This window comes from Siniperca chuatsi, linkage group LG12 (assembly GCF_020085105.1).
Source record: "Siniperca chuatsi isolate FFG_IHB_CAS linkage group LG12, ASM2008510v1, whole genome shotgun sequence".
NCBI classification, from domain to species: domain Eukaryota; kingdom Metazoa; phylum Chordata; class Actinopteri; order Centrarchiformes; family Sinipercidae; genus Siniperca; species Siniperca chuatsi.
Window position 1 is genome coordinate 17143765 of NC_058053.1, and position 25303 is coordinate 17169067.

The 25303-nt window shown below is 38.6% G+C and overlaps 3 protein-coding genes across 4 annotated transcripts in view; 1 reads left to right on the forward strand and 2 right to left on the reverse strand.

Moving 5' to 3' along the window:
- Nucleotides 1–4017, reverse strand: part of gja5a (gap junction protein, alpha 5a) — a 31536-nt gene extending 27519 nt beyond the window's left edge. Inside the window, exon 1 of the mRNA XM_044218127.1 lies at nucleotides 3901–4017. The gene's annotated coding sequence lies outside the window, so the exon portion shown is untranslated. The remainder of the gene's footprint in view (nucleotides 1–3900) is intronic.
- Nucleotides 297–13332, forward strand: LOC122886148 (gap junction alpha-8 protein-like). Its single transcript, XM_044218141.1, is given in 9 exon segments — nucleotides 297–2484; nucleotides 3007–4268; nucleotides 4784–4803; nucleotides 4806–4856; nucleotides 9839–9925; nucleotides 10145–10450; nucleotides 10957–11077; nucleotides 11177–11207; nucleotides 11409–13332. Coding segments are annotated over 8 exon segments (1962 nt in total). The 5' UTR covers nucleotides 297–2484; nucleotides 3007–3021; the 3' UTR covers nucleotides 11508–13332.
- On the reverse strand, nucleotides 12323–24939 carry si:ch211-214p13.3 (nectin-1). Of its 2 annotated transcripts, none has more exons than XM_044218121.1 (8): nucleotides 24729–24928; nucleotides 24006–24347; nucleotides 23536–23838; nucleotides 19912–20005; nucleotides 17124–17278; nucleotides 16022–16124; nucleotides 15833–15899; nucleotides 12323–15552 (listed from the first exon to the last, which is right to left on the reverse strand). In XM_044218121.1, exons 1-8 carry the CDS (start codon nucleotides 24904–24906, stop codon nucleotides 15541–15543), a joined length of 1254 nt encoding a protein of 417 aa, XP_044074056.1. In that variant the 5' UTR covers nucleotides 24907–24928; the 3' UTR covers nucleotides 12323–15540. The 2 variants fall into 2 exon arrangements, 1 of the variants encoding a protein (XP_044074056.1); XR_006380265.1 differs by lacking the exon at nucleotides 12323–15552 and adding an exon at nucleotides 16761–16960 and having other exon boundaries at nucleotides 15883–15899; nucleotides 24729–24939.
- Nucleotides 24940–25303: the final 364 nt, after the last annotated feature.

Genomic DNA, 25303 nt, shown 5'->3' on the forward strand with positions numbered 1-25303 from the left:
TGGGAGGAAACTTTCACCAGAGAAATAGAACTATTTTATATATTAGATAATATATATTAATGTATAATTTCTTATTTCTTGCATAAGCTTTTGGGTTTTGCTATGTTTTATAGCTTACATGTATATTTAGTTATTTAAAGTTTTTTTCAAACATTTTTCAATCAGTTATTACGTTTTTTTTAAATTAAACTTACAGAAAGCTAAATACAATTAATTAAAATTTAAATTTTTTTTTAATAAAACATAAAGTAAAATTGAAGTTCAAGAGGTAAACAAAACAGTAGCAATTGGTACTTAATAAAACTTAATTAGCATTTTAATCTCACTAAAGCAACTTTTTATATTAATTGTATTATTCTTTAAATAAATATTTAGTTTAAATGAATACTTGTTGATATTGATTATATTAGGATGATTAAAATTGGCCAAATCAATTGTAACTCCCTAAAAACTGAGTACTAAAAAATCATCACGGTGCATAGGAATATTATTTCTGTGGTTGTGTTGCTTTGCACGCACAAAACTGTGTATATTAGTCAGGTCAAACATGACCCATCATGGAGCTGTGGCTGTCATGAATCAGAGCTGCAGAGTCAGAATCCAACAAGAAGTCACGTTTGTCATTATTCATTTTATTCCTAATATTTTCAGTTGTAGCGAGGCTTACAGAGTTATTGAGCAAACCTGGAGGTCATTTCATAACAAGAATTCAAGATATTTAGACAGTGGAAACAATCCTCTTTGGGCTCTGTGGTAGCTTTTCCTCTGTTCAAACATCTATGGAATGATTCAGAGATCAAAGATCGCCGCTGAATGTTTTTCTCCCCTGAGCCGCAAAAGTTTGACTAACTACCCTAATAGAGACATTTCAGTGTGTCCTTTCACTCAGTGGTTCACATTCTTCACATTCCAGCTAAGTGACACAGACAGGATGATACACAAACACAGACACAAAGATGGACTCAGTTATGTTAAAACTCATATATAATAACAGCAATGCTTTACTGAAAATGAAGAATCGAGATGCAAAAATTGCACTGTTTAGAAAGCATATATCATTTGCGTTAGCAACAGATCACAATAAATACAATGCAAAAATAAGCACGCACAAACAATGTGTAAATGTTATTTTCATATGAAAAAAACTAAATTAAGGACATATATGCATATTAAACAAAAGTTTGGGCCTGAATCATATGTTACAGCTCATCTTTAGTTGTGCAGTTAAGTTGTCCTTTTGCTAATGAGGTTTGCAGATTCAAAAATATTCATGAGGAAAACAGAATATGTGAGCTGTGTGATTTGGGAGTGAAGTGGAGCGTGAGTCCTGTATTTCTTTGTACTGCACATACTATCAGGATTGTAAATTTGGCATGAAATGGCTCAACAAAGCCCTGACATTTTCTGGTGTAATGATGATTAGAAATCAAATCAGAAATTGTCATTGCTGTTTAATTTTGATGTGCTTAAATTAGCTAACTTCCAAAACTCTCAAAAGCCCGGAAAAGAAGGTGAGATGGACTATGTTATTATTTACTCTGAATTCTCCAGTATTATACAGTAAATGTTTTAGTTAGTGAGTTATGAATTTTGTTCCAGATATAAATCTGATTATGATTGAAAAACATTCTAATTGTTTTTCTTTATTTTATTTATTTCTTGGTAGTATTGTTTGAAAATGCCAGCATGGCATTCTGGATCTGGCTTATATGAATTTGTGGTGTCTTGTAAAGCCTGTGCAGGATGGGCAAAGCTGTATGCATGACACAGTAATAAAACTTCATTCAATCATTCAGACAATTAAATAAAATGAGAAAGAACTGGCCACCACCTCCTCTAAACATAATCAGAAAATAATTTCCAAGGCTCAACATGAGAGTATTTATCTTATTTAAACCTTTATCCTTAGTTGAAATTGACCTACTGCTGCCTGTACTGAATAACTGTATAAACGTCCAGTGTTAATGCTCGAGGACGTAAACTCTCCTTCATCTCTGCCTGAGCCAATAGTTTGTCACTGACCTGCCTATCTGCTCTAATGTTGGGCATGGCAGTACAGCTGGAGGCACATAAGCTGCTGTTGTATCTACTGTCTCTGTGCTTCTACATACAGTATATATGTGTGAGGAAGTTGCATGCATGGATATGAACTGCTCTGCTGTGGACTCGGTGCCCTGGCAGTACAGTGTCCATGTTGGTGTGGGAGCCTGAGGCCTGCTCCCATACATCCCTGCTCTGGCTCTGTTGATCCTATTGTCTCCTGCGTCACCACGCGTCGCCCGGCAAATAAAGGCCGTCTGGCTCCAAGCTTAAATATTGCAGCAAACTAAAAACCAACCATCAGAGCCGATTCATTCACATCTGCTCAGTGGGGCGACAAGGACGGGGCTTTAGGTGGGAAAGAGGGCAGAAAAAAGTTCACTTTTCCCTGCTGGGTGCCAAGAGAACGGGACAAGACTCAACTTTGCCGGAGCCGCAGCTGTGGCAAGTTGCCCATTTGATTACATTTAACCTATATCATACCTTACAGAAGAGGGGACTATTTGTTACTAATTGATCTCTCTTTATTGGTTTTTATTCAGGAGTTATTGTGTGGAATTTTTTAAAGAGCTAGAGCAAGAGATTTTTTGGTTTGCACCACTGTTAATGTTCGACATTGTTAATGGTGTTTACATTGAGAACAGCCTTCTAAATGGCAAAATCAATACCTTGCTAAAACGTTTGATTGAATATTTGACTCACTATGTTGATTGTATTTTATCTATTTATAATGGAAATAGAATGGACTCTTTAGAAGTTTCAAAAGTTTCAGGTTTTCTAATAGAATCACGTTTGGCAGCATGACTTATGGCTTAGGTTTGATTTTTGGCAAGTTCGAGTTTTCCTCTTTTACATTTCTTACTTTTGGCACTCTCTATTCCCCTCCCCCTGTCTCTCCTGCCTACCCCACCCTCCCTGTCTGTCTGCACCCTCTGTGTCTTTCCTACCCCACCCTTCATTCTGCAGTGCTACGGACCGATCATGGGTGACTGGAGCTTTCTGGGTAATATTTTAGAGGAAGTTAACGAGCACTCTACGGTGATCGGCCGGGTGTGGCTCACGGTGCTCTTCATCTTCCGAATCCTCATCCTGGGCACGGCGGCGGAGTTTGTGTGGGGCGATGAGCAGTCTGACTATGTCTGCAACACACAGCAGCCCGGATGTGAGAATGTGTGTTACGACGAGGCCTTCCCCATCTCCCACATCCGCTTGTGGGTGCTGCAGATCATCTTTGTGTCCACACCGTCTTTGGTGTACGTGGGTCACGCTGTGCACCATGTCCACATGGAGGAGAAACGCAAGGAGCGTGAGGAGGCAGAACTTAGCCGGCAGCAGGAGCTGAGCGAGGAGCGTCTCCCTCTGGCACCCGACCAGGGAAGTGTCCGTACCACTAAGGAGACCAGCACAAAGGGAAGCAAGAAGTTCAGGCTGGAGGGCACCTTGCTGAGGACCTACATCTGCCACATCATCTTCAAGACACTGTTTGAGGTGGGCTTCGTGGTGGGCCAGTACTTCCTGTATGGCTTCCGCATCCTGCCCCTGTACAAATGCAGCCGCTGGCCCTGCCCCAACACGGTGGACTGCTTTGTGTCTCGCCCCACAGAGAAGACCGTCTTCATCATCTTCATGTTGGCTGTGGCCTGTGTCTCACTCTTTCTCAACTTTGTGGAGATCAGTCATCTGGGCCTGAAGAAGATTCGCTTTGTCTTTCGCAAGCCGGCCCCGGCCCCAGCCCAAGGTGAGGGCTCGGCCCCCCTGCCGCCACAAGGGAAGAGCCTGCCTCCCCTGGCTGTGCCCTCCCTGCAAAGAGTGAAAGGTTACAGGCTGCTGGAGGAGGAGAAAGCTCCCCCCATAACTCACCTCTACCCGCTGGCTGAGGTGGGCATGGAGGCTGGCAGAGGGGCCCCACCCTTCCAGGGGCTGGAGGAGAAGGCGGAGGAGGTGCTTCCCATGGAGAACATCTCTAAGGTGTATGACGAGACTCTGCCCTCCTACGCCCAGACCACTGAGACAGCGGGGGTGACTTTACACGAGGAGGAGGCCGAGAAGGTGCAGCCGGCAGAGGCGGAAGCAGAGAGGGTGGAGGAGGTTGTGGATGAGGATGTAGAGGTAAAGGAGGTGGTGAACGGGGAGGGGGTAACTCCAGCGGAGGCAGGGATGGAGGCCACGGATACGATAGAAGACACCAGACCGCTGAGCCGACTGAGCAAAGCCAGCAGCAGGGCCAGGTCAGACGATCTCACCGTATGAACCTGTGAGAGAGAGCACATGTACACCTGCACACATCAAATGTTCAACATAAGAGAGAGCACACACACACACACCTAACTCAAGACAACGCACACTCTTGAACAGGCAGGTCAAAAACCAATGGATGAAAAACAATTATAACAGGGATAGATTAAAACCTTTAAGACACGGGCAATAATTCTACAAAGTGACAAAAAATCTGCGTGTTTGTGATAAAAATGAAATATAAAAAGTAGAGGTTAAAGAGGGGAGGAGTAGGTTTTTTATTAAGCGTGTTCTTATATTTAAAAAAATGTGGAAAGGACACATGCAGGGGGGAAATGTTTTTACTTGATGAAAATCCATGTTCAATTTTTAGAAACATCTTTTTCTATTGAAAGAGTTTTAATCATATACGATGGAGGATTAGACATTTTTACATGGGGTTTGAGTAGATAGGGGAAGGAGAGCTATAATATACTTGTGTGTCTGCAAATCAGTAATTTCGCTGTAGTTAGGCACTGACTTTCATTCCCATTCAGACAGCAACATGTTGCAAATGCAGCATGTGGCTGCATACGGCGCGGGTGAGAGGGCTCTCGCACACACAAATCACACGATTAAGTGCCGGTACATGTACAGGTATACAGCTCTTTGAGAAGAAGAAGAAAAGTCCATTTTCAGGTTGAGAAGAGCATACCTTTTTTTGCACATTCAGAGGTTTAGACTCTGTGCAAGGCCTTTAACCCTCATAACACCTCATTTATGCATCCATTTACACAGGATTCTTTCAAGTGAAGAGAGATGTGCATCAATTTCAGAGCATTTCTCTCCTTTTCATGTTTATATATCATGTAGCACAGCCAGAGCTGAGTTAGTGAGGAAAAACAAACAAACAAAAAGACCACATGTTGAATGTTTTTTTCAATGTGATTCTGCATCTCTTCATTTTAGATTTGCTTATGTTTTGTAGCCTTTAAGTAGAACTGTGTACTGTGAAATCAGTTATCCATGGAAGAGAGCAGGGCTCATTTTGCCCTATCAGAGAATGAACTATAGTAGCGACCTCAGGCCAAATCCTCTCTTTTCGTGCTGTACAAACAGGCGTCCGGCCGATAAAGATCATGCACCATCAGCACAAAGTATTGTTGGAGGCGAGACAATAAAAGAAACTGTGCTCATCAATGAAAACAAGCATCCTTGACCTGGCTGTGAAAAAATCTCTCTACTTGATTTTATGTGACCTTAGTAGGTCTTTACTCCGCAAGAAAACACAATAATCATGACATGCTTTCAAATTCAGAGAGACACAAACAACTAGGGACAACTCACGCTGTACATAATGCCCTAACTCATGTCTGATAATGTACATAATGTGCAGAACAGCTGTTTTTAGTTATTTCACTGTCTAGAGGAATCACACAAGTTATAAGTGTGATTACAATATTGACTTAATCTCACAAACCCAATAGAGTAAAGAGAAAATGCCCACTCTGCGGTTTTGTGCATCAAGCTGAGTAAAGATTAATTTCTTCATTATCAAGTATTTTAATACAAAGTGAGTTAAGCCTTGAAGTATGCCTTAGGTTTATTACAAATCTTCCACTCACATTCTCTGGCTTTGTTTAGTCAAACAGCTACCACTGTATGATTTCCTGTGCCTTGTCTGTAAATGTAAATTCTCAAATGTTGTAAGATTGTAGCAAGTGCTTATATTGCTCTGGGACCTATGTGAACTTGATGTTTTATTAGCTTTAAAAAAAAAAATAAAAATTTCATTTCTGTATGCGACCCCTTAGCACACACAGGTATCCACACACACCCACACATAAAAATATGTCTCTATTACGCAGCTCAGATGGTTAAAAAACAAGTATTTTAAGTATTAACATGATAATTTAATGATGTTAAGAAGATATTAGAGCATAAAGTTGCATGTTTGCAGACATGAACGCACCCACACAGTGCAGGCTTACGCTAAAAACATGTGCCTTGTGTGCACACTCACACACACACACACACAACACACACACACCTCACAGCGTTGGTTTTGGGGGTATGATCAAATGGCTCTAGAGAAACTCTGAGAGAAGGCAGCTTTGACCCCTTTGTGACCCCCAGCCATCCCTTCGCCTCCCATAATCCAATGCTGTGGAATCTGAATCAAAGAGAGCCTTCAATGAATCACCAAATTGTTGAACACATTTAAGCATTTAACAGTGTTACAATCAAAGCATGATGCTGGTCCTTGTGTACATCGATACGACTGGTAATGTATGATTTTTTGTATTTTAAGACTGTTGCATTGTCTGTATGTTTGTAAGAAGACGTGATTAATCTTTGGAAAGAAAAAAAAATCCTTTTTACTAACTTGTAGTCTTCTTTGCTGATAGATGTGTGGCAGTATCTTCTTTTGGAATGTGAACCGACTCAATAAAAAGTCACACGTGGTCAAGAAGTGTTGTGTCAGTGTTTCTCTGCAAAGTGCGTGGTCACACACACGCACACACCTACAAACAAACACACACACACTGCCTATTCCCAACATCACATACTTATCCACATCAGTAGAAGGTAACATTTCTGGCTGGGAAAAAAGTTTGCAAAGTCCAAAAATCTGTAGTGTCTGCTGCTTTGTCCTCGTCCAGATCCGACTCTTTTCATGCAGTGGTACTTTACTAGAGTATTTTAATTTAATGCTACTTTATACTTCTACCAGAGGTGGAAAAAATAGCAATGCTAGTGTAGAAATACTGTTACAAGGAACAGTGCTGCATTCAGAATTTTACTTGAGTAAAAATACAAAAGAACAAAAATAAAATACAAACAAAATATACTTAAAGTACCAAAAATAAAAGTAGTCATTATACAGAATAAATATATTACAGGATTATATTTAGTGATGCATTAATGTGTAAGCGTCATTAATGACTCCAGCTGGTAAAGGTGAGGCTAATCTTAACTACTTTATATACTTTTGGATAACTTAAATTTACACAAAGGATCAATAAAGTCTTATTATCTTATTTATTTGTTGATTGTATTTTGTATCATTAATTTGAATCTGCAAAGTAACTAGTAACTAAAGCCGTCAGATAAATGTAGTGGAGTAGAAAAGTACAATATTTCACTCTGAAATGTAGAGGAGTAGAAATATAAAGCAGCATAAAATGGAAATACTCAAGTAAAGTACAAGTACATAAAAATTGTACTTAAGTACAGTACTTGAGTAAATGGACTTTCCACCACTGACTTCTACTCAACTAGATTTTAGTTCTCCAAAGATGTTGCTATTAACATCTTTGGTTTCAGGAACAAAAATGAATATATCACAGACTGGCAATGCATATGTACAGTTTTGTTACTTAGGAAACATACATCGCTTTTATCTGCTCATGCAGGGGGGCTGAAGCCTATCCATACACACACTGTACAGTACAATACCAGCCTGTCATAGGGCTAACACACAAAGACAAGCAATCCCATTCACATCTAAGGGCACAAAGTTTACATTTTAACTAGTCTGCACGTCTTTGGACTGTGGGAAGTTTATATCATTTTGAGTGGCTGGATCAGTTTGGTATTATTTTATATCTGGTAATTTGGAGATTATTTCAACATTCTGAAATATAAGCCTATCCATGCACATACTGGACGAGATGCACATCCCATTCACATCTAAGGGCACAAAGTTTACATTTTAACTAGTCTGCACGACTTTGGACTGTGGGAGGAAAGTGTAAGTACAGGGAGACCATGCACACCCCTCTTTGAAACTATTACAGTCATTGTGCAAGCTCCATCGGGACTGAAAGTCTTAAAAACATGCAGTGCACAGGGGTTCACCACTAAGGGGCAGTATAATATAATTTCACAGGGGGCAAAGTAAGAACTAAGTTTATATTTATATTTATTTGAGTGGCTGGAAAAAAATCTAAAATGAAAACAAAAACCCCTATCTGATTTGACACGGAATTACCTAGCTGTTACATCCTGCCCTCTACTATTGATGGGTGACTTCACAAAACAAGGTTGTGAGAATGTTTCCATTATCTAACTGAAAATGCAAACTGCCATTTTCATTTCATTTGATATGAGCTGACATATCTCAAATTAAAAAGCAAAAACCCCTTGCATTTTCATTTTCAACTGTAACTGTCTGCCAAAATGAAGATACAGGGTCCATTTTACATTAAATTTCAGGATTATACTTGATAGCACAGTGAAAATGATTTGTCAGTGCATTATTTTGTGCATTTTCAAGAAAATGAAAACACATGACCTTAGGCCTGGGTAGAACAATACAATACAGGGTGAGCTAAGTTCTTGCAACACACTGTCTTCAACAAACATCTGAGTAAAGGTTCACAGCATGCACTGCAAACTCAAAGACACACACACACACACCAAGCACTTTACTCATAAGACCACAAGTCATCATAACTATCACTTCCTATATATACTGTATACCATTTCTGGTGTGTGTGGGGGGCTTGGCCGGGTTTAATCGCAACACTTCACATGTATGACAGCCACAGTGCCATACACAGAAATTAGACTTTTAATTATTTTTAATTTTCTCCATTTTGTTGCCTTAGTATATTAAATTAAAGCTGCAGTTTAGAGTTAAGGCACTTAGAACGAGACAAAACAGCAGATGCAGATACTCACTACTGGTAAGTACTTCAAGTTACTATATTTATCTGTATCTGGGTTGGGAAAGAATATGATCTTCCTGATGATTCTTATTAGCAATCTTATTTATGATTTTACAATCATGTGTTTGTTTAATTCTGATCTTGTGACATATTTTGTATTATCTTTTTTATTTTGCTAGTTTGTGACTCATTGTTATTGCTGGCTATCTTGACCGGGACACTCTTGAAAAGAAACATTTTAATCTAAGTAAGGCTTTCCTGGTTATTTGGACAAAATACCAATTGCCAGTACCATATTTACATTCAAACTGTGTTGACCACATTGCATACCCACTGTTGAAGAAAAACTTGTACTGAAGGGATGTCCTCTATTGAATAAAAGAATAACTTGATGAGCCCCAGTTGTCGTTACACAAATAGGTGGATTTATTACAAACAGATCTGTTGACACAGAAGCATTAGGGAAGCATATACATGTGGGCACAGCCAATGCAATACTTAGTTTACATCCAAAGGGAACACTTCTCATAGCAGACGGTGGATCTAAAGATAAGACAAATTATCATGGTTTTGGGTTTGTGTTCAGTCATTTCCTGTTTTATTTTGAAATAATCTGCTTCCCTCATGTGTCTTTTAGTCTGCCAGACGTCCATGTAAGCCTTTTGTCCTATTAAATCATCCAACTGTCTCTGTCGAAGAACAGAGACGTCTGGGATACTTCTGTCTTATGATAGGAACATATAGTGCTCCATAACCCAAAACAACATGGCCTGAGGCCTTCTTTGTGAAACCATACTTTAGTGGCAAAGTGTCATAAATTCTATTATACCCATAAACCCCTTTGTCACCCCCAAATTTCTCCCACACCCACATATACATGATGTTTACAATAAAATTATCTTTGTTTCAAGGTGGGATGGAGGATTCTTCTAAATATTGGGGCATCAACAGGACCTTTTATCTGATATGTTGCATGTTCTGGATTTTCTCACCAGCAGGTAAAATTAATTTATGTCACCTTTACTCTGACAATGAGTTTGAGTTACCTCAGACAGAGCCAGAATAGTCTTTGTGCTAAACTAACCAGCTGCTGGCTGTAGCTTAATATTTAACAGTTCAAAATGCTAGCTATTGGTTTAACTGTAGTGTAGCAAGGGTGACAATATGGGTACAGTGAAAATTAAATCTATCATCTGAAATATATGTTTTCCTCACAGAAGGAAAGACTATCTCGGAGGTGGTTGGCAGCAAGGTGATCCTGCATTGTAACAACGAGTCAATCAGCACGCTCTTTCAGCTGACATGGAAAAAGAACGGGGATAATCTGTTCAGTTTCAACACAAAGAAACCTTTACACGTCAGTGAAGAAGCTCTCAGCCTGAAGATAAATATGTCTCTGTCAGTTAGCCAACTGTACGCACTGGTCATAGAGAGAGTCCAGAAGTCTCACACAGGAAACTACACCTGTGAGACCAACACAGTAAAAGGACCCTGGGAAAAGAAGTGGGAGCTGATAATTACAGGTGTGCTCATCAGTCTTAAATTATAAGATTAGACGAAACATAAGTAATCCCTGTGGCAACAGCAAAGAATGTGAAAGGAACGGTGTGAATGGAGCGTTATTAAAGACAATAGAGCCAACAATTACTATGATACTGTTGCTATACAATACCCGCATGAACAATGCAAACACTGGATAATCCAGTGTAAACACAACTACACCCACTCATTTTTCCTCTAGACACAGACACAAAAGAGCTACACAGCTATGGCTGCACTGGTATTGACTACATATCTGGATACTGTATAATATAATAATAATGTTGGTGTAACAAATAGCTTCTCAAATTTAGAGTTTGGATATTGTAGTATAACTACACAATGGCACACAATGTTAGTGCGTTGGGTATTTTGAGAGGCCACAGGACATGCGAGTACCACCTCGGCTTCCTTTATGAAACATGATTTTGAGCTTAATTTAACTGCATATTAGACTTATGGTGAGTTTAACTGTACTCTTTTCCCCCAGAGGAATCTGAAAATCGGCATATACTAGTGATTGCTGTGGCAGTAGTTGTTCCTTGCCTGTGTTGCCTCATCTTTTTAATTGGTTTTATTGTTCTGCAAAGAGTCTACAAACAGCATGCAGAGTAAGTTGCATTTGCCTCCAGTCAACACATGATTCTATGCTCTATGGCTAATGGCATTATACTGCTAGAATATAAACAAAATGTTACTCTCTTTTACAGAAATAGAGTTCATTCTCCCACTGCAGAAATGGTAAATATAATTATTATAAGCTTGTCATTTGAGAAGTTAAAATTACACAGTCGATAGATTTATAAGAACACGAGGTTCATGGTGAATTCAAGAAAGGACAATTCCTTTTACAATATGTTTTGCAAAGAACTGCAGTAACTGTAAGCCAACATGTTCAATTTTGTGATTTTTGTTCTATTCCTCTTCTTTTTCTAACTGCAGGAGCAAACAGAAGATATTTATGAAAACTGCCTGGAAAATTATGTTAGTCAACGCCATGGCTATAATCAGCATTACCATTACAAATCCAGGGCTCACTGATATGAAGTGCAGTCCAAAAGTCTAAAAGGGAAGGGGACAGCAAAAAGGAAGGGAGTACTGGAGGTTGGTAAATGAGTGAAACATTGTTAAACAAGGATAAACAAGGAGTGAAGTTGCAGGACACAAAATGAAAACAATTGGCTAAAAGAGGCCAAAATGCTCTATTGAACTGTAGGTCATTTTCTGTGGGTTTGTCATGTCATGAGTGACACCTTTCACATTACACATTCACTTGGTCCATTCTTAAAATAAAAATATTGATTAGTGTAGCTTTATACTTTTGTAAAGGAATGCGTTGACACAGTAGGACTGTGCAACAGAGGAGATACAGTGGCAAACACTGGCAGCAGCTTTAAAAAGAAAATACTGCATGGGTCCAAGGAACATAGAGCAGCTTTATCAGTCATTTGTGGTTATATGTGTGAATTGTCATAGATGCTCGACATTAAAAAATAACTAAATAAAAATAACCCTATCCCACACAAAAAACCCAGTTTCCGTCATATAGTGACTAACGCCTACCTGGCAATGATGGGTGGCAACATGTTTGCCATCATAAGACTTTTAGTTGAGTTTTTGATTGTAAGCTTACTGGTTTAACGATATAATCATCTGTTAAAGGGCAACTTATCACTTACTGTGGCTATATGTTTGTTGAGTCCATAAAAAATATGCTAAAGGGCAAGACACAATCCTGAATCCTTGAAATACTGTGTGAGATACAGATAAAAATTATTCTAGCTCTGTTTAATTAACTAAAACTGCAGATTAGGAATCAAGGATGTGTAGAGTACAAACTGCAATTCTAGAAATACTTAAGGAATTCGTAGTGTTTAATTAGGATACAGTTCAAGGGAAAGGCAAATAAGTAGCTATACAAATGAGATAATGAAAAACAATGTTGTATAATTCCAAAACAATTACTTCAATGAAAAAATAAAACAAAATGCCAAAGATTATAGCATAATAAAGCAAACACAAAAATATTAAAGAAATAAATAGAGATTGAAATGGTGAAACCTATTAGTGCATACTTTAAAAACACACAACACACGTGATTTTAGAAAAATAGTTGCCTTTCTGAAATAAAAACCCATTGTCAATTTCTACCAGGTGGTTTTTGAAAAAACTTTGTGGGCTTTCTGAGTTTTCTCTGTTTTTGCAGGAATGTTTTTATTTATTCGCCTTTCTTCATCGTTACATCGTTGTCAAAATTGAGTCCAATTAAATGTTTTTTATGCACATTTAGTTGCTCATTTATATATTTTATAAAGGATTCCTTATAGTCTTTAGTTTGAAATGTAGATATATTCAGATGTATTTCTTACTCCTTTTTCTACTATATAAAGTATCTTGAGTTGTTTTTAGTTATGAAATGTTCTATAGTAACAAATTGGCCTTGCGTTGCTTTGCCAAGGTGAAAAGAAACCAGCTGGGGACCTAACTGTTGCACCCACAAAGGTTCAATTTCAGTAGAAATAATATGTTTTTATAATAACATGGTGACAAGTAAATTTTGATATCAATTTTTCCAGCAACATGAAAAATTGGCTATGTGATGAAACTTGAATGTATGGTTGTGTACTAGTTTTTGACCACAAGTATTGCTAAGGTGCTGTGTTTTATTTGGAAAATTGGGGAAAAGGAAAAATATTACAGTTACTATCTGCTTTGGTTTTATGGGTAGAGTTGTGAGTGTAACAGTAACAAGTGAAACAGAGTAGTCTGATGTGATGTAACCTGAGAGAGTTAGTTTGTTGGTTTGGGGTTTGTGTTTACTGTCTTGCCATGTTGCCATTGATTAAAGGAGATTATTCCAGGAGAATCAGTAATCTATTTATTACCAATAACCCAAAATGGGAGGGAGAACACTACACACAGATTTCAGGTTTACAGTTGAAAAAATTCACATCTTTATACAACTAAAGCTAAGAAGGATGAATTTGACTAAATATGACTAAAACTCATATGGACTTTTAATCTCAGGACTAAGATTAAATCTAAAAATCGATCTAGGAACAGTGGATTGACCGGTCTACCACTTGGTGGTTGGACTGCCATGACATTTTGTATACACATTCGTCGATTCAGACTATGAACACTAGTGTCTCTAGTGATCCTCTGATTTTCCTGTAGCACCCCCATTAGGTTGGCATTTTTGGTTTTGTGTGAAATGTCTCGACAACTATTGGATGGATTGCAAAATTTGTGACAGACATTCAAGGTCCCCAGAGGATGAGTCCTAATAACTCAAGTTTCAATAGTGCAGTGAACAATGTCTACATTTGGGAAAGAGATCTTAATCTCATTGAGCATGCCTGATTAAATAAAGATTAAATAAATCTGCTGAATGGATCAACAAATTTTTTGGTGTATTCATTCATTGTCCCCAGATGATGTATCCTAAGATTAGGTGGTCCCCTTATGTTTCCACTTGTGCTGTTAGCAGGTTGATATTTTTGGTTCAGAGTAAATTTGTCAATAAATTGACAATAAATATGATTGATTGATTAACAATGATTCATTGCAAATTTAGTATAACTTGTTCACCCTGAGTAACCGCTCAGTTTTAGCCATGCTAGAGCCATGGATTTAGGGATTGCAATGTCGGCCAATCAAACAATTTATACTTTGTGTTTACTGGTAATTATCAAATGTTAGCATGCTAACCAGCTAAAGTAAGTAGTAGTATGGTGAACATGGTAAGTATGACCTCCTAAACAGCATATTTACATTGTGTTAAGCATTAAGCTAAAAGCATCACTGATCCTACTGACAGGCTCACAGAGGTGCTAGCATGGCTGTAAACTTTTAGCTCTAACACACACACACACAGGTTTTTCTGTACCAAGCTAAGAATGAGCCACAGTCTAAACATGCACATGCCTGCTGTGGATCTGGATGTTTCTTTCCTTCTCAGATCAGTCAGCAAAGTTGTTGACGTACAGGAACAAGGCAGATTAACATGAGCTATGCAACTTTTTATATTAGAGAATAAACATTTTCTGCAATGTTTGTAACACAGAATTAATTTTGACCTTCATCGAACTTGAACATGTTGCTGACTTTGAGTTTCAGTCTGTTTTGTTTCCTCATAACAAAGACCTCAAATTACAACTGGTGAGTAACACTGATGTCAGAAAGATAAAAGCCTGCTTCACATAAGGCTTTGCTGATACTGTTATTATAAGATATAACTAAAACAAGGAAGTAAACCAAAGAACCACTTGTGATGAATGACTAAGGACATACACTGGTGTAGATGAAATTTCTAAATAGAGCATACTATTTTTATTTTTTTTTTACTTCTGTCATTTTATTTTTAGGCATTTCTGCCTTAATAGAAGAGAAGAAGTGTCGTAGATAGTAGCAGTAGAATATTCTAAGTAATGTTTTTGAGTTTCAGAAGTTAAGTTGCTCACAGCACCGATTGTGCACTGTGACATCAACTTGAATAGATTATTGAAGATTATTAAGTTAAATGCTAATATAAATAAAATCAGTGGAGGGCTTCTGTTATAGTGACATTATGATCATTTTTTTACGTACATCTATGGTATCAATACAATATTAGACTAATGTGCGTCCTCTCTAGACGCTCTTCAGGCAGCTGGAAAGATATCATAATCCTCTGCTCTTATCAGCAGTTAATGCTGCTGTTATCTTACCATGGCAGTTAGAGCTGTTGCTGATAAAGCAGGAACAGGATGGTGGTTGGTTGGTGGTTAAAATCTACATCCTAAACAAATACTGGCTGTGGGGAGTTACATGGAAGTCAGTTAAACTGCCCTATTCTTTGCTGCTTCCATTTTTGCTTGAAAGCTCCACTTATAGTTTGCAATGTTCATCCTGCTTTATTGCTTCTGTTGAGTAGATCTTGAACCAAGTATTGTTCTTAATGTTATTAGCTGTACCGATGTAACAGCATCTGACTACTGCTGCATCACTAACCAGCATCAGGAATGCTACACGTTAGGGTCGGAGCCTGTAAATTGCATGTAGTCCTGTGTTCCATCTTGTTGCTTCCATGCTGTCAAAGAGATCCCTAAGGCAGACAATTCAAAACATTTTATTAAAATTATTGTAAAGAGTTTCGGATTATCTGCAGATTTTTAAAAGAACACTTAAAAAAAGACACTAAACTGAACCCCCCCCCCCAGCTGTGATACTATACACAAACACTGTAAGAAAAAAGATCATGTCAAATTCATGATCTTAGTTTAACTGTCTAGTTGTTTCCAGAAAAGCAGATATGATGAAATATGTTGTACTACTACATAACAACAGCCGCAAAATACAAATGAAATATTATATGTTGGCTCTACCTCTGCCTGTAGCCTCCCTGCTTCATCATCATCTTCTTCTTCTGCGTCAGGTTTGCCCTCCCCTGTCCTGGATAATGAACCACAAATGAATATACAACAAAAGATTTACATAGTATTTATAGTATATGCTTATATACATAGCAGTAGTGCATTCCACTTAAGTCTATGCAGTACTACTGTACTTGGTACCTTTTCCTGTATTTATAAAAGTACCACACTGCAGCAGCAGCAGCAGCAGCAGCAACGGCGCTCAAGGAAAGCAAAAGTAAAGTCCAACAAGCAGTGCAGGCTCCTGTAGGGAGACGGGACACAAGAAAGAAGTATACAGTAACAGGAAATGCTGATAAAACACTGCCAGTTTATACCTATAAACTTATTTTCCAAACTACTAAGCCTCCTTGAAAGATCCATCACCACTAGCCTAAGTACATACAACCTGTAACTACACCTACACACATTGATATAACTCTATAGAGGGGGAAGAAGCCAAATATAAATATAACTGCATATTATAAAAACATAATAGTAATAAAATTAAATTTAAAAATAAAATATAAAAAATTCAGATATAAAAAATTTGGTGGGGTATGTGCCCCTGAATGGGTATGATGCGTCTGTGCACAGGTATTTACTGCATGCTGTTTCATAGCATTTAGTTTTATATTAAACATTACTTTTAGTTGACTAACTTTACATCAAGCAATACAAGCACCATGCAACTAAACCCCTGCTAAAGGTTATTTTGACAAGCTTTCTTGTCCTGGCAGGTCCTGAGTCAAAAGCATGAAATTACTGTGATCACAGTACAGAACATTTCACAAGATAGGACATGCTTTAGCTTTTATGTAGTTTCCATTTTCTGTAGTGCATTAGATGGAATGTGGGCAGTATCTATTAATTCAGTCAATCCACTCCCATTGGGATATACCGTATAATTCTCCGGTGTGTTCAGAGTCTGTCCTGGCTTGTCCTTTCAGTTGGACATGTCTGGAGGAGGCGTCTGGGAGGAAGTCTCATTAAATACATGCAACGATTCTACTTCAGCTACCTGAGCTTCTCATCATGTCCTTAAGGATGAGTCAGTGGGTATAACTTGCTACAGAAATTCATTTGGCTGCAATCTCTTTTCTTTATTGAAATTAAGAGACACAAAAAATGACAAAAGAGTCAAACAACATCCACAACAGACTCAAATTCAAAAACATAGAACAGGAAAAAAAGCAAAAAAACACCAACGCATAAAAAAAAAAAAAAAAAAAAAAAAAAAAACCACAGCCAAATCAAACCTCACCTGAAGTCACATGCACATAGAGGTGACCACATTTTCTTCCATATAGGTTAGATGCTTCACACTGGTAGAGGCCATTCAGGTCAGAGGTCATGCTCAGAAACTGTAGCTTTGCACCCTCAACTCTGACATCAGACTGAGGCCATAGCTGGTCAGATCTGAAATAGATGAACAAGGCTCAGCGTGAAATGTACAGCTAAATAGAGACTTACGGCAATAGGCCAGAAAAATGTTGCTTCCCTTAAAGGGAAACTTTGATATTTTTTAACCTATACCCTATTTTCCCATGTTTTTGTGTCTAAGTGACTAATAGGGATAAGTTTTGAAATTGGTCCAGTATTAAGCGAGAGCGCTGCAACCCTTAATTCACTGAGTTAGATGTAAAAATATCGGGAGAGGAGTGAGAGGCAGGTCAGGAATCTGAGCGGCAGCGGAGAGAAACTGTGTAGAGCCAGAATATTTTCACATCTAACTTGGTGAATTAAGGGTTTATACTGACCAAACCAGAGTTGGTGATTGTTGGAACAGTGGAAAAACAAACCAAGTCAGTTTTGTTGAGTTTTATTTAGTTTCTGTCGAGTTTGAATGAAGTGTGTTATATGATGATCTGCGAGGTAAAATGACTGTATTTGTAAATGGAGTCTGGTGGCTTTGAGGAGAGTGCTATAACGGCTGTTCCTGGTTAAACAGAAAGGATCTAACCATTTAACAAAAAGGTCTATATGTAGGGTCCTTTCCATAATGTCAGACACTTATAATAACAATGTGAGCCTGTCAGTGTCAAAAAACAAGCACTTTTAGTGGACATATACATTGATGGGTGGATTTGTCCCCAAGGATTATTTTGCTGCCCATTTTGTGGGTGCCGGCTGCAGCGTTCTGCGATCAATACTGGACCAATTTCAAAAATTGTTGTTCCCATTAGTCACTTAGTTACACAGTTGAAAATAGGGCCCAGGTTGAAAAATACCTAAATTTCACTTTAAAGCTTACAAAATACACCCACCAGCATCTCTAAATCTCACTTATTTACATGTTAAATCTCATTTGTTTAATCCACATAATAACTGAAGACTAATGACAATAAACTGCAGCTCAACACGACACTGCAGCGGAAACCAAAATCCAAACAAGAAAATACACTTTTTCTTGACTTTGGAAACAGCAGTCAAGAAGCTAATCTCACCAAAATTAGCGACTTACCGATAAAGCAGCACTATGTTAAATACACAAACACCAGGCTGGTCACCGCTGCAGTTACCTGGAATTTCCCACAGACCTGCAGTAAACTGTCACACACACACACCAGCGCCACATCAGCCAGAAGTCTGGGCTGCCATTTTCCAGGCATCATGACCTCTGATCTTCTGAAACCACAGAACCAGCGTAGGAGCCAAGCAAAATGTTCAAAAATAAATAGAGGGTTGCATTCCATGCTTTCTATTTAGTTTTTTTTGTACATTGTTGCTGTTAGCAACATCTGCACTGTAACTAAATGAGGTGGTTGGTGAATGCACATGGTCAGACATGGTCACATGGTCAGACATGCACATGGTGCATGTCTGACCATGTGACCGTGAGCTTCAATTATTCTGGATTTTTAAGGCCTGCGCTATTGTCTCTTTGAGTTGTGGCTTTCACAGAGAAACCTGACTGGCCAAATGCAGTGTGACGAAAATGGTTTAATGACTGTTTCTCCAGCCTGCCAACATGTATGTGATATAATACAACATGTGGGAAAGGATCATTGAATGCATAAATATCTTGGCTGCATCCATTGAAATATGGTTTCTAATTTGTCTAAAATTTGCCAAGTTGTATTTTATGGTTTTTATCATCTTTTTTTTCTATGTTTGTTAAAATTTTGATCCATTCTTACACCAAGATATCTAAATTTAGTAACTGTATCAATCTTTTCACCCTTGATGAGAATGTCAACATTAGGAGGCTGTACATTGGTTTTGGAATAGAGCATACCTTTTGCCTTGCCAATGTTCAAGCTAAGACACGCTTGATCAAGCCACCGTGGGATGCTTTCCATAGCAGTTGTTAGCTTCTCAGCTGGTTGCGCAGCTGTTTTTGCATATGTGTATACAACAGTGTCGTCGGCATTTGCAATTCAATCCCATGACACTGTTGGAGAAGATCATTAAGAGACAACGAAACAGATATAGCTAATCTCAGTCGAGTAATTTTGTTTCTTAAGCCTTTATAAAATCAACATATCCCTTACAACAAATCTTTCCCTTACAGGAGTTAATTCTACTGTTTTAATAAGGTCTGAGTTGAAAAGCAGGACACTTTTTCTGTAAAGAAAAAGCCAGCAACGATTAAATCTTGACTTCATCAGGCTGACCTCTGTCTAGGGTACTGTTAGTGTTAGTTATCACACAGAGCTTTAAATTAATATTGTGTTCTGAAGTTAATTTTTCAAAATTCACTTTAAATGCCACTGAAACAGTTTTTGTGTTATTTGTGCTTTATGTCTATAGAATTTCAAGTAATTCATAAGCCATAGTTACAGATTCTCTCTCTCAGAGATTTTCATCAGAGTAACATCAGAGCACTTAGAAATGATGGCTCATTGCAACTACAACTATAATCCAAAAATAAATTTCAGAACATACAAATCAAATCATTCAAATTAATTTGGCTAATGGCACAACTCTTTCACCACTGTGCAAAGCTTGTGAGAACGACAAACCAAACTATGCTTCAAGGTAAATGATAAAATTAATATTGTTTGTTTAAGAATGTTTGCACTGAAACTGGTTCATTCAAACTACTGTACCTGCTCCAGGTAAAGTCTGCATTTGGGTTGGCTTCAGTCATACATTCAAATAAGCCTTTGGATCTTTCACTAATGTTCACTTCGATTGGTGGGACTGAAAGAAACAGGGAGAGAGAATGAGCTGTGTTATTGCTGAGAAAATACTAATTGCAGTATTCAGAATAATATTGAACACCCATGTTTGGATCTCATCCCATCTGTACTGATACGGGGTTATCTCGCTTTCCAAGACACCCGATTTAAGAACTTTTTAATTAGTTTCAAGGTCATTTTGGATTAGAGATAATCTTGATACTGCTCAGTACTGAACATTACTGAGGTCTTATTTGTTACTTGTGGTCTTGTTAAATCATGATAAACTCATTGATTTTGTAAGAAATGTATAGTCATCCATTCATTTAAAAAGAACAATCTTAAAATTTTCATTTCTCAAATTCACAAATATCTACAATTAACAAGGACCTTAAACATTACAGCAGGCAAGAGTGGTACTCTACATATTTAACATGAGGATCACTGTTCAGTTTGATGCCACACCTTGCCAGGCGAATCTCCCAAACTACATGAGATCATTTCCCTGTGTAGAGTGGGTGTGTCTCCATCTGTGCCAAACAAAACAGTTGCTTTCTGCACTTGTAATAGAAACTGTTGTTGTCTTCTATTTAGGTTGCTAGACAGTTGTTGGTTTGCATTTTCACATGTCTTATCTTTTTCTTTATCCTTGCTTTGTCATTGTCTTTCTTACATGTCTGTATTGTTATTCTTGCTTCTATGTAACTTAAGAATCTGAACTCAAAGGTCCACTTATTAGTTTTCAGAGCTAAGTGTGATGCTTTGTTCATGTGAAAAGTAAAATTAACTAAAATATAATTTAATTATTACAATTGTTATAAAGTATTATAATGCAAATATCGATTCCCTCAAGGGTGTCAATGGATGTCTGGCCTGGGGAACCAAAATGTCCAGAAACAGCCCTGAGCATCTTGATCTTTCTCCAGCCATACATTCATTCCTGGTTGACGACTCCTTCCCAGTTGAAGTTGTCAGTACTCGTTATCATGGGACTTAAGTTCCACATTTAAGTTGTGTCATGACACTGAATTAAGCTCATGTGAAGCAGTTGAAAGCTAATAAGTGGACCTTGCAGTACAGTGCCTTGCGAAAGTATTCGGCCCCCTTGAACTTTGCGACCTTTTGCCACATTTCAGGCTTCAAACATAAAGATATGAAACTGTAATTTTTTGTGAAGAATCAACAACAAGTGGGACACAATCATGAAGTGGGACGAAATTTATTGGATATTTCAAACTTTAACAAATCAAAAACTGAAAAATTGGGCGTGCAAAATTATTCTGCCTCCTTAAGTTAATACTTTGTAGCGCCACCTTTTGCTGCGATTCCAGCTGTAAGTCGCTTGGGGTATGTCTCTATCAGTTTTGCACATCGAGAGACTGAAATTTTTGCCCATTCCTCCTTGCAAAACAGCTCTAGCTCAGTGAGGTTGGATGGAGAGCATTTGTGAACAGTAGTTTTCAGTTCTTTCCACAGATTCTCGATTGGATTCAGGTCTGGACTTTGACTTGGCCATTCTAACACCTGGATATGTTTATTTTTGAACCATTCCATTGTAGATTTTGCTTTATGTTTTGAATCATTGTCTTTTTGGAAGACAAATCTCCGTCCCAGTCTCTGGTCTTTTGCAGACTCCATCAGGTTTTCTTCCAGAATGGTCCTGTATTTGGCTCCATCCATCTTCCCATCAATTTTAACCATCTTCCCTGTCCCTGCTGAAGAAAAGCAGGCCCAAACCATGATGCTGCCACCACCATGTTTGACAGTGGGGATGGTGTGTTCAGGGTGATGAGCTGTGTTGCTTTTACACCAAACATAACGTTTTGCATTGTTGCCAAAAAGTTCAATTTTGGTTTCATCTGACCAGAGCACCTTCTTCCACATGTTTGGTGTGTCTCCCAGGTGGCTTGTGGCAAACTTTAAATGACACTTTATATGGATATCTTTAAGAAATGGCTTTCTTCTTGCCACTCTTCCATAAAGGCCAGATTTGTGCAGTATACGACTGATTGTTGTCCTATGGACAGAGTCTCCCACCTCAGCTGTAGATCTCTGCAGTTCATCCAGAGTGATCATGGGCCTCTTGGCTGCATCTCTGATCAGTCTTCTTGTATGAGCTGAAAGTTTAGAGGGATGGCCAGGTCTTGGTAGATTTGCAGTGGTCTGATACTCCTTCCATTTCAATATTATCGCTTGCACAGTGCTCCTTGGGATGTTTAAAGCTTGGGAAATCTTTTTGTATCCAAATCCGGCTTTAAACTTCTCCACAACAGTATCTCGGACCTGCCTGGTGTGTTCCTTGTTCTTCATGATGCTCTCTGCGCTTTAAACGGACCTCTGAGACTATCACAGTGCAGGTGCATTTATACAGAGACTTGATTACACACAGGTGGATTCTATTTATCATCATTAGTCATTTAGGTCAACATTGGATCATTCAGAGATCCTCACTGAACTTCTGGAGAGAGTTTGCTACACTGAAAGTAAAGGGGCTGAATAATTTTGCACGCCCAATTTTTCGGTTTTTGATTTGTTAAAAAAGTTTGAAATATCCAATGAATTTCGTTCCACTTCATGATTGTGTCCCACTTGTTGTTGATTATTCACAAAAAATTACAGTTTCATATCTTTATGTTTGAAGCCTGAAATGTGGCAAAAGGTCGCAAAGTTCAAGGGGGCCGAATACTTTCGCAAGGCACTGTACCAGAGCCCCATGCAAGCAAACCATTCGCATGTGATTAGTTGAACAAGTAAACATTATTAGCCATTATACAGAATGTATCAGTTTAGGCCATTCCTTTCCCTGTTTCCCAGGCCCCTTTATTGCCATTGTCCATTCATTACATTTATCTAAGAGATGCCCGCAGAGTCAAAACACCAAAAGCCAAACAGTCCAGTAGCAACACCCTAAAGGAAAGTTTGCATACTGTACAAAATGTGCTGTGTAGAAGTTAGCAAGCAAGAGAACTAGCTACTGTAGCATAATTCTGCCTGCAGCAATGACCTGAGAAAGCAGTTTGCTCTGTCACTGTCTGACTATGCCCTTTGTCTTTCTCTTGCCCTTTCACAGCCTGCTTGGGGAAACAATGAAGCAACAGTAATGGAGAGTAACACGAGACAAGGGGAGAGGTCACAACAGCAGGGATAATGTCACAACCCATTGACAAAGGAAATCCACAACTACAGCTGTTAAGTAGGATTTCCAAGTTTTCCAAGTCAGATTCTGTCTTAACTGAACAAACCAGGTGCCACCTCTTCATGAGATCAGATTACCATAAATATCATATCACATCTGCATGGATGAATAAATGAATATCCAGTAACCCGCTTTCCTTACAGCATGTGAGAAAATATGAGCAAAACGAGACTCCTAACTTAAAATCTTGTTTTTCTGAGCTCATAACATTAAATGATGAAACTGTTGCTAAAATGTATTAGTGGATTCACTATGACAAGCTGGAACGAGCGTCCCTCACACTCATTATGGTCATTCTTTAAGGCCTCACCTGCAAAATATGAGTAACTGATGTAGGGAAGTATTTGTATACTCACAGTACACCTGTATGGTGAAGGGCAGGATTTCTTCTTTCAACAGGGCTGCGCTGCTGATGACACACTGGACCAAATGTTGGTTGATTTCTCTGGTAGGTACTCCAAGCAGCGAGCTGACTGTGGTAGTCGTACCGTTGTCATGCTTGGTGGAGTTGGTTAGTGCCCTCACCTTTTCTGCCAGAGTGCCAGTGATCCACCTCACCTCTGCAGGAGGCTTGGAACCAGCAGCCGTGCAGGTAACAAGGGAAACCTCCTCATTACCCAAAGTAGGGCGATAACCTGTCAGGTTTGTGACTGGAGGCACTACAAGAGTTACAATACACAAAAAAGTCAACATGCAAGCAAGAGGGTAAAAACAAGACTTGCTCTCTCTCTCTCTCTCTCTCTCTCTCTCTCTCTCTCTCTCTCACACACACACACACACACACACACACACAATTTCCAAAGCATTATAATACAAGACATTATACCAAGCATGTTTAGAAGTATCTCTGTCTTGTGATTTCCGCTGGGGAACAAAGTGAAGATGCAAGTGTAGGTGCCTTCATCGATTAATGTGACCCTAGATAACTGGAGAGATCCACTGTTGTCTTTAATGCTCCCAATAAATTTAAATCGATTATCATGTCCATTGACAAACTGTGGTCCATTGTCCAACGTGACTGTAAAGAAATTGTCAATCTGAGGTTTTCCTCTGGTCTTCCTCTGCCATGAAATCTGAGTGAGGTCCTCCGTGGTTTCAATGAGTTTGCAGGGTAAGATAGCAGTCTCTCCTGGCACCACGGTTGTGTTTCCTCCAATCACCTGGAGAGCTGCAAGGTGCAAATAAATCTCATCAGGCACAAACACAAGTGTCGTCCTTGCAGAAACACCACGACAACAACATCTTTTCTCTCCGTCCCCACTAGGTCAGTCTTTTAGTCATTGAAATAATGGATTATTAATGGCTTGGCATTTAGTACAGATCGGGAAATTCGCCATTTTGACTTCCCTTTTGTTTCCAGCCTTGCAGCAGGTGATAATGCGTGTTTATGCAGGTTAGCCGATCATCTTCTGGCACAACACGGATGCATCTATGTTTTAAACTATAACGTTACCTTTAGTCAAACCTTTCAGCATGTCTGCCTATACATAAAGTTGTTTAAATTGTAAAAAAAAACAATAATAATAAATAAAGCATTTCGCTTACAAACCTTCTACAACCGTGCTCAGGATAAACGTCGACACTAATAAAAACATAGTGGTGCTCCTGGACAAACACGGCATCCATAGTTTATCGTTGAAGCTACAGAAAAAGGTCTCCATCCATAGCGTATACCGTTGCGTCGTGTTTATCTCACGAGAAGAACTAGAGGACAGCTGTGTTGTCATGTGATAGGAGGAACGTGAATTCCGGCTTTACACCAGTAGGCTACCTTTCCGCAAAAAACACCTCAAAAATTCTTCTATCGGTAGTTCAACAGCAATTAATAGCCTAATAATAATGTTGTGCATACGTTATTTGATAACAGAGAGTTTCTTTTTTTTATTGCTAAATGTATTTCACTATAACATAACAGTGAGCCCAAAAGAGTTTGCCACTGTTCTTTATGCAATCCCCCCTGCTTCGGTTATGCTTTTAAACAGCCTAACCTCTCCTGTTCTCTACTTCACCAAACGTTGTTGATGTGAACTGTACTTTCTGCAATAACAATACAATTACTACTTGCTGCCAAACTTTGAACAAATTCAGATTCTTACTTTTTAGATTAGTCAAAGTACCAACAAA

Coding starts and splice junctions, on each gene's coding strand:
- si:ch211-214p13.3 (XM_044218121.1), bottom strand. CDS start 24,906: ATGACAACACAGCTGTCCTCTAGTTCTTCTCGTGAGATAAACACGACG. Junction 24,348..24,728: donor CCTGAGCACGGTTGTAGAAG/GTTTGTAAGCGA, acceptor TGCACCTTGCAG/CTCTCCAGGTGATTGGAGGA. Junction 20,006..23,535: donor CTTCACCATACAGGTGTACT/GTGAGTATACAA, acceptor TGTTTCTTTCAG/TCCCACCAATCGAAGTGAAC.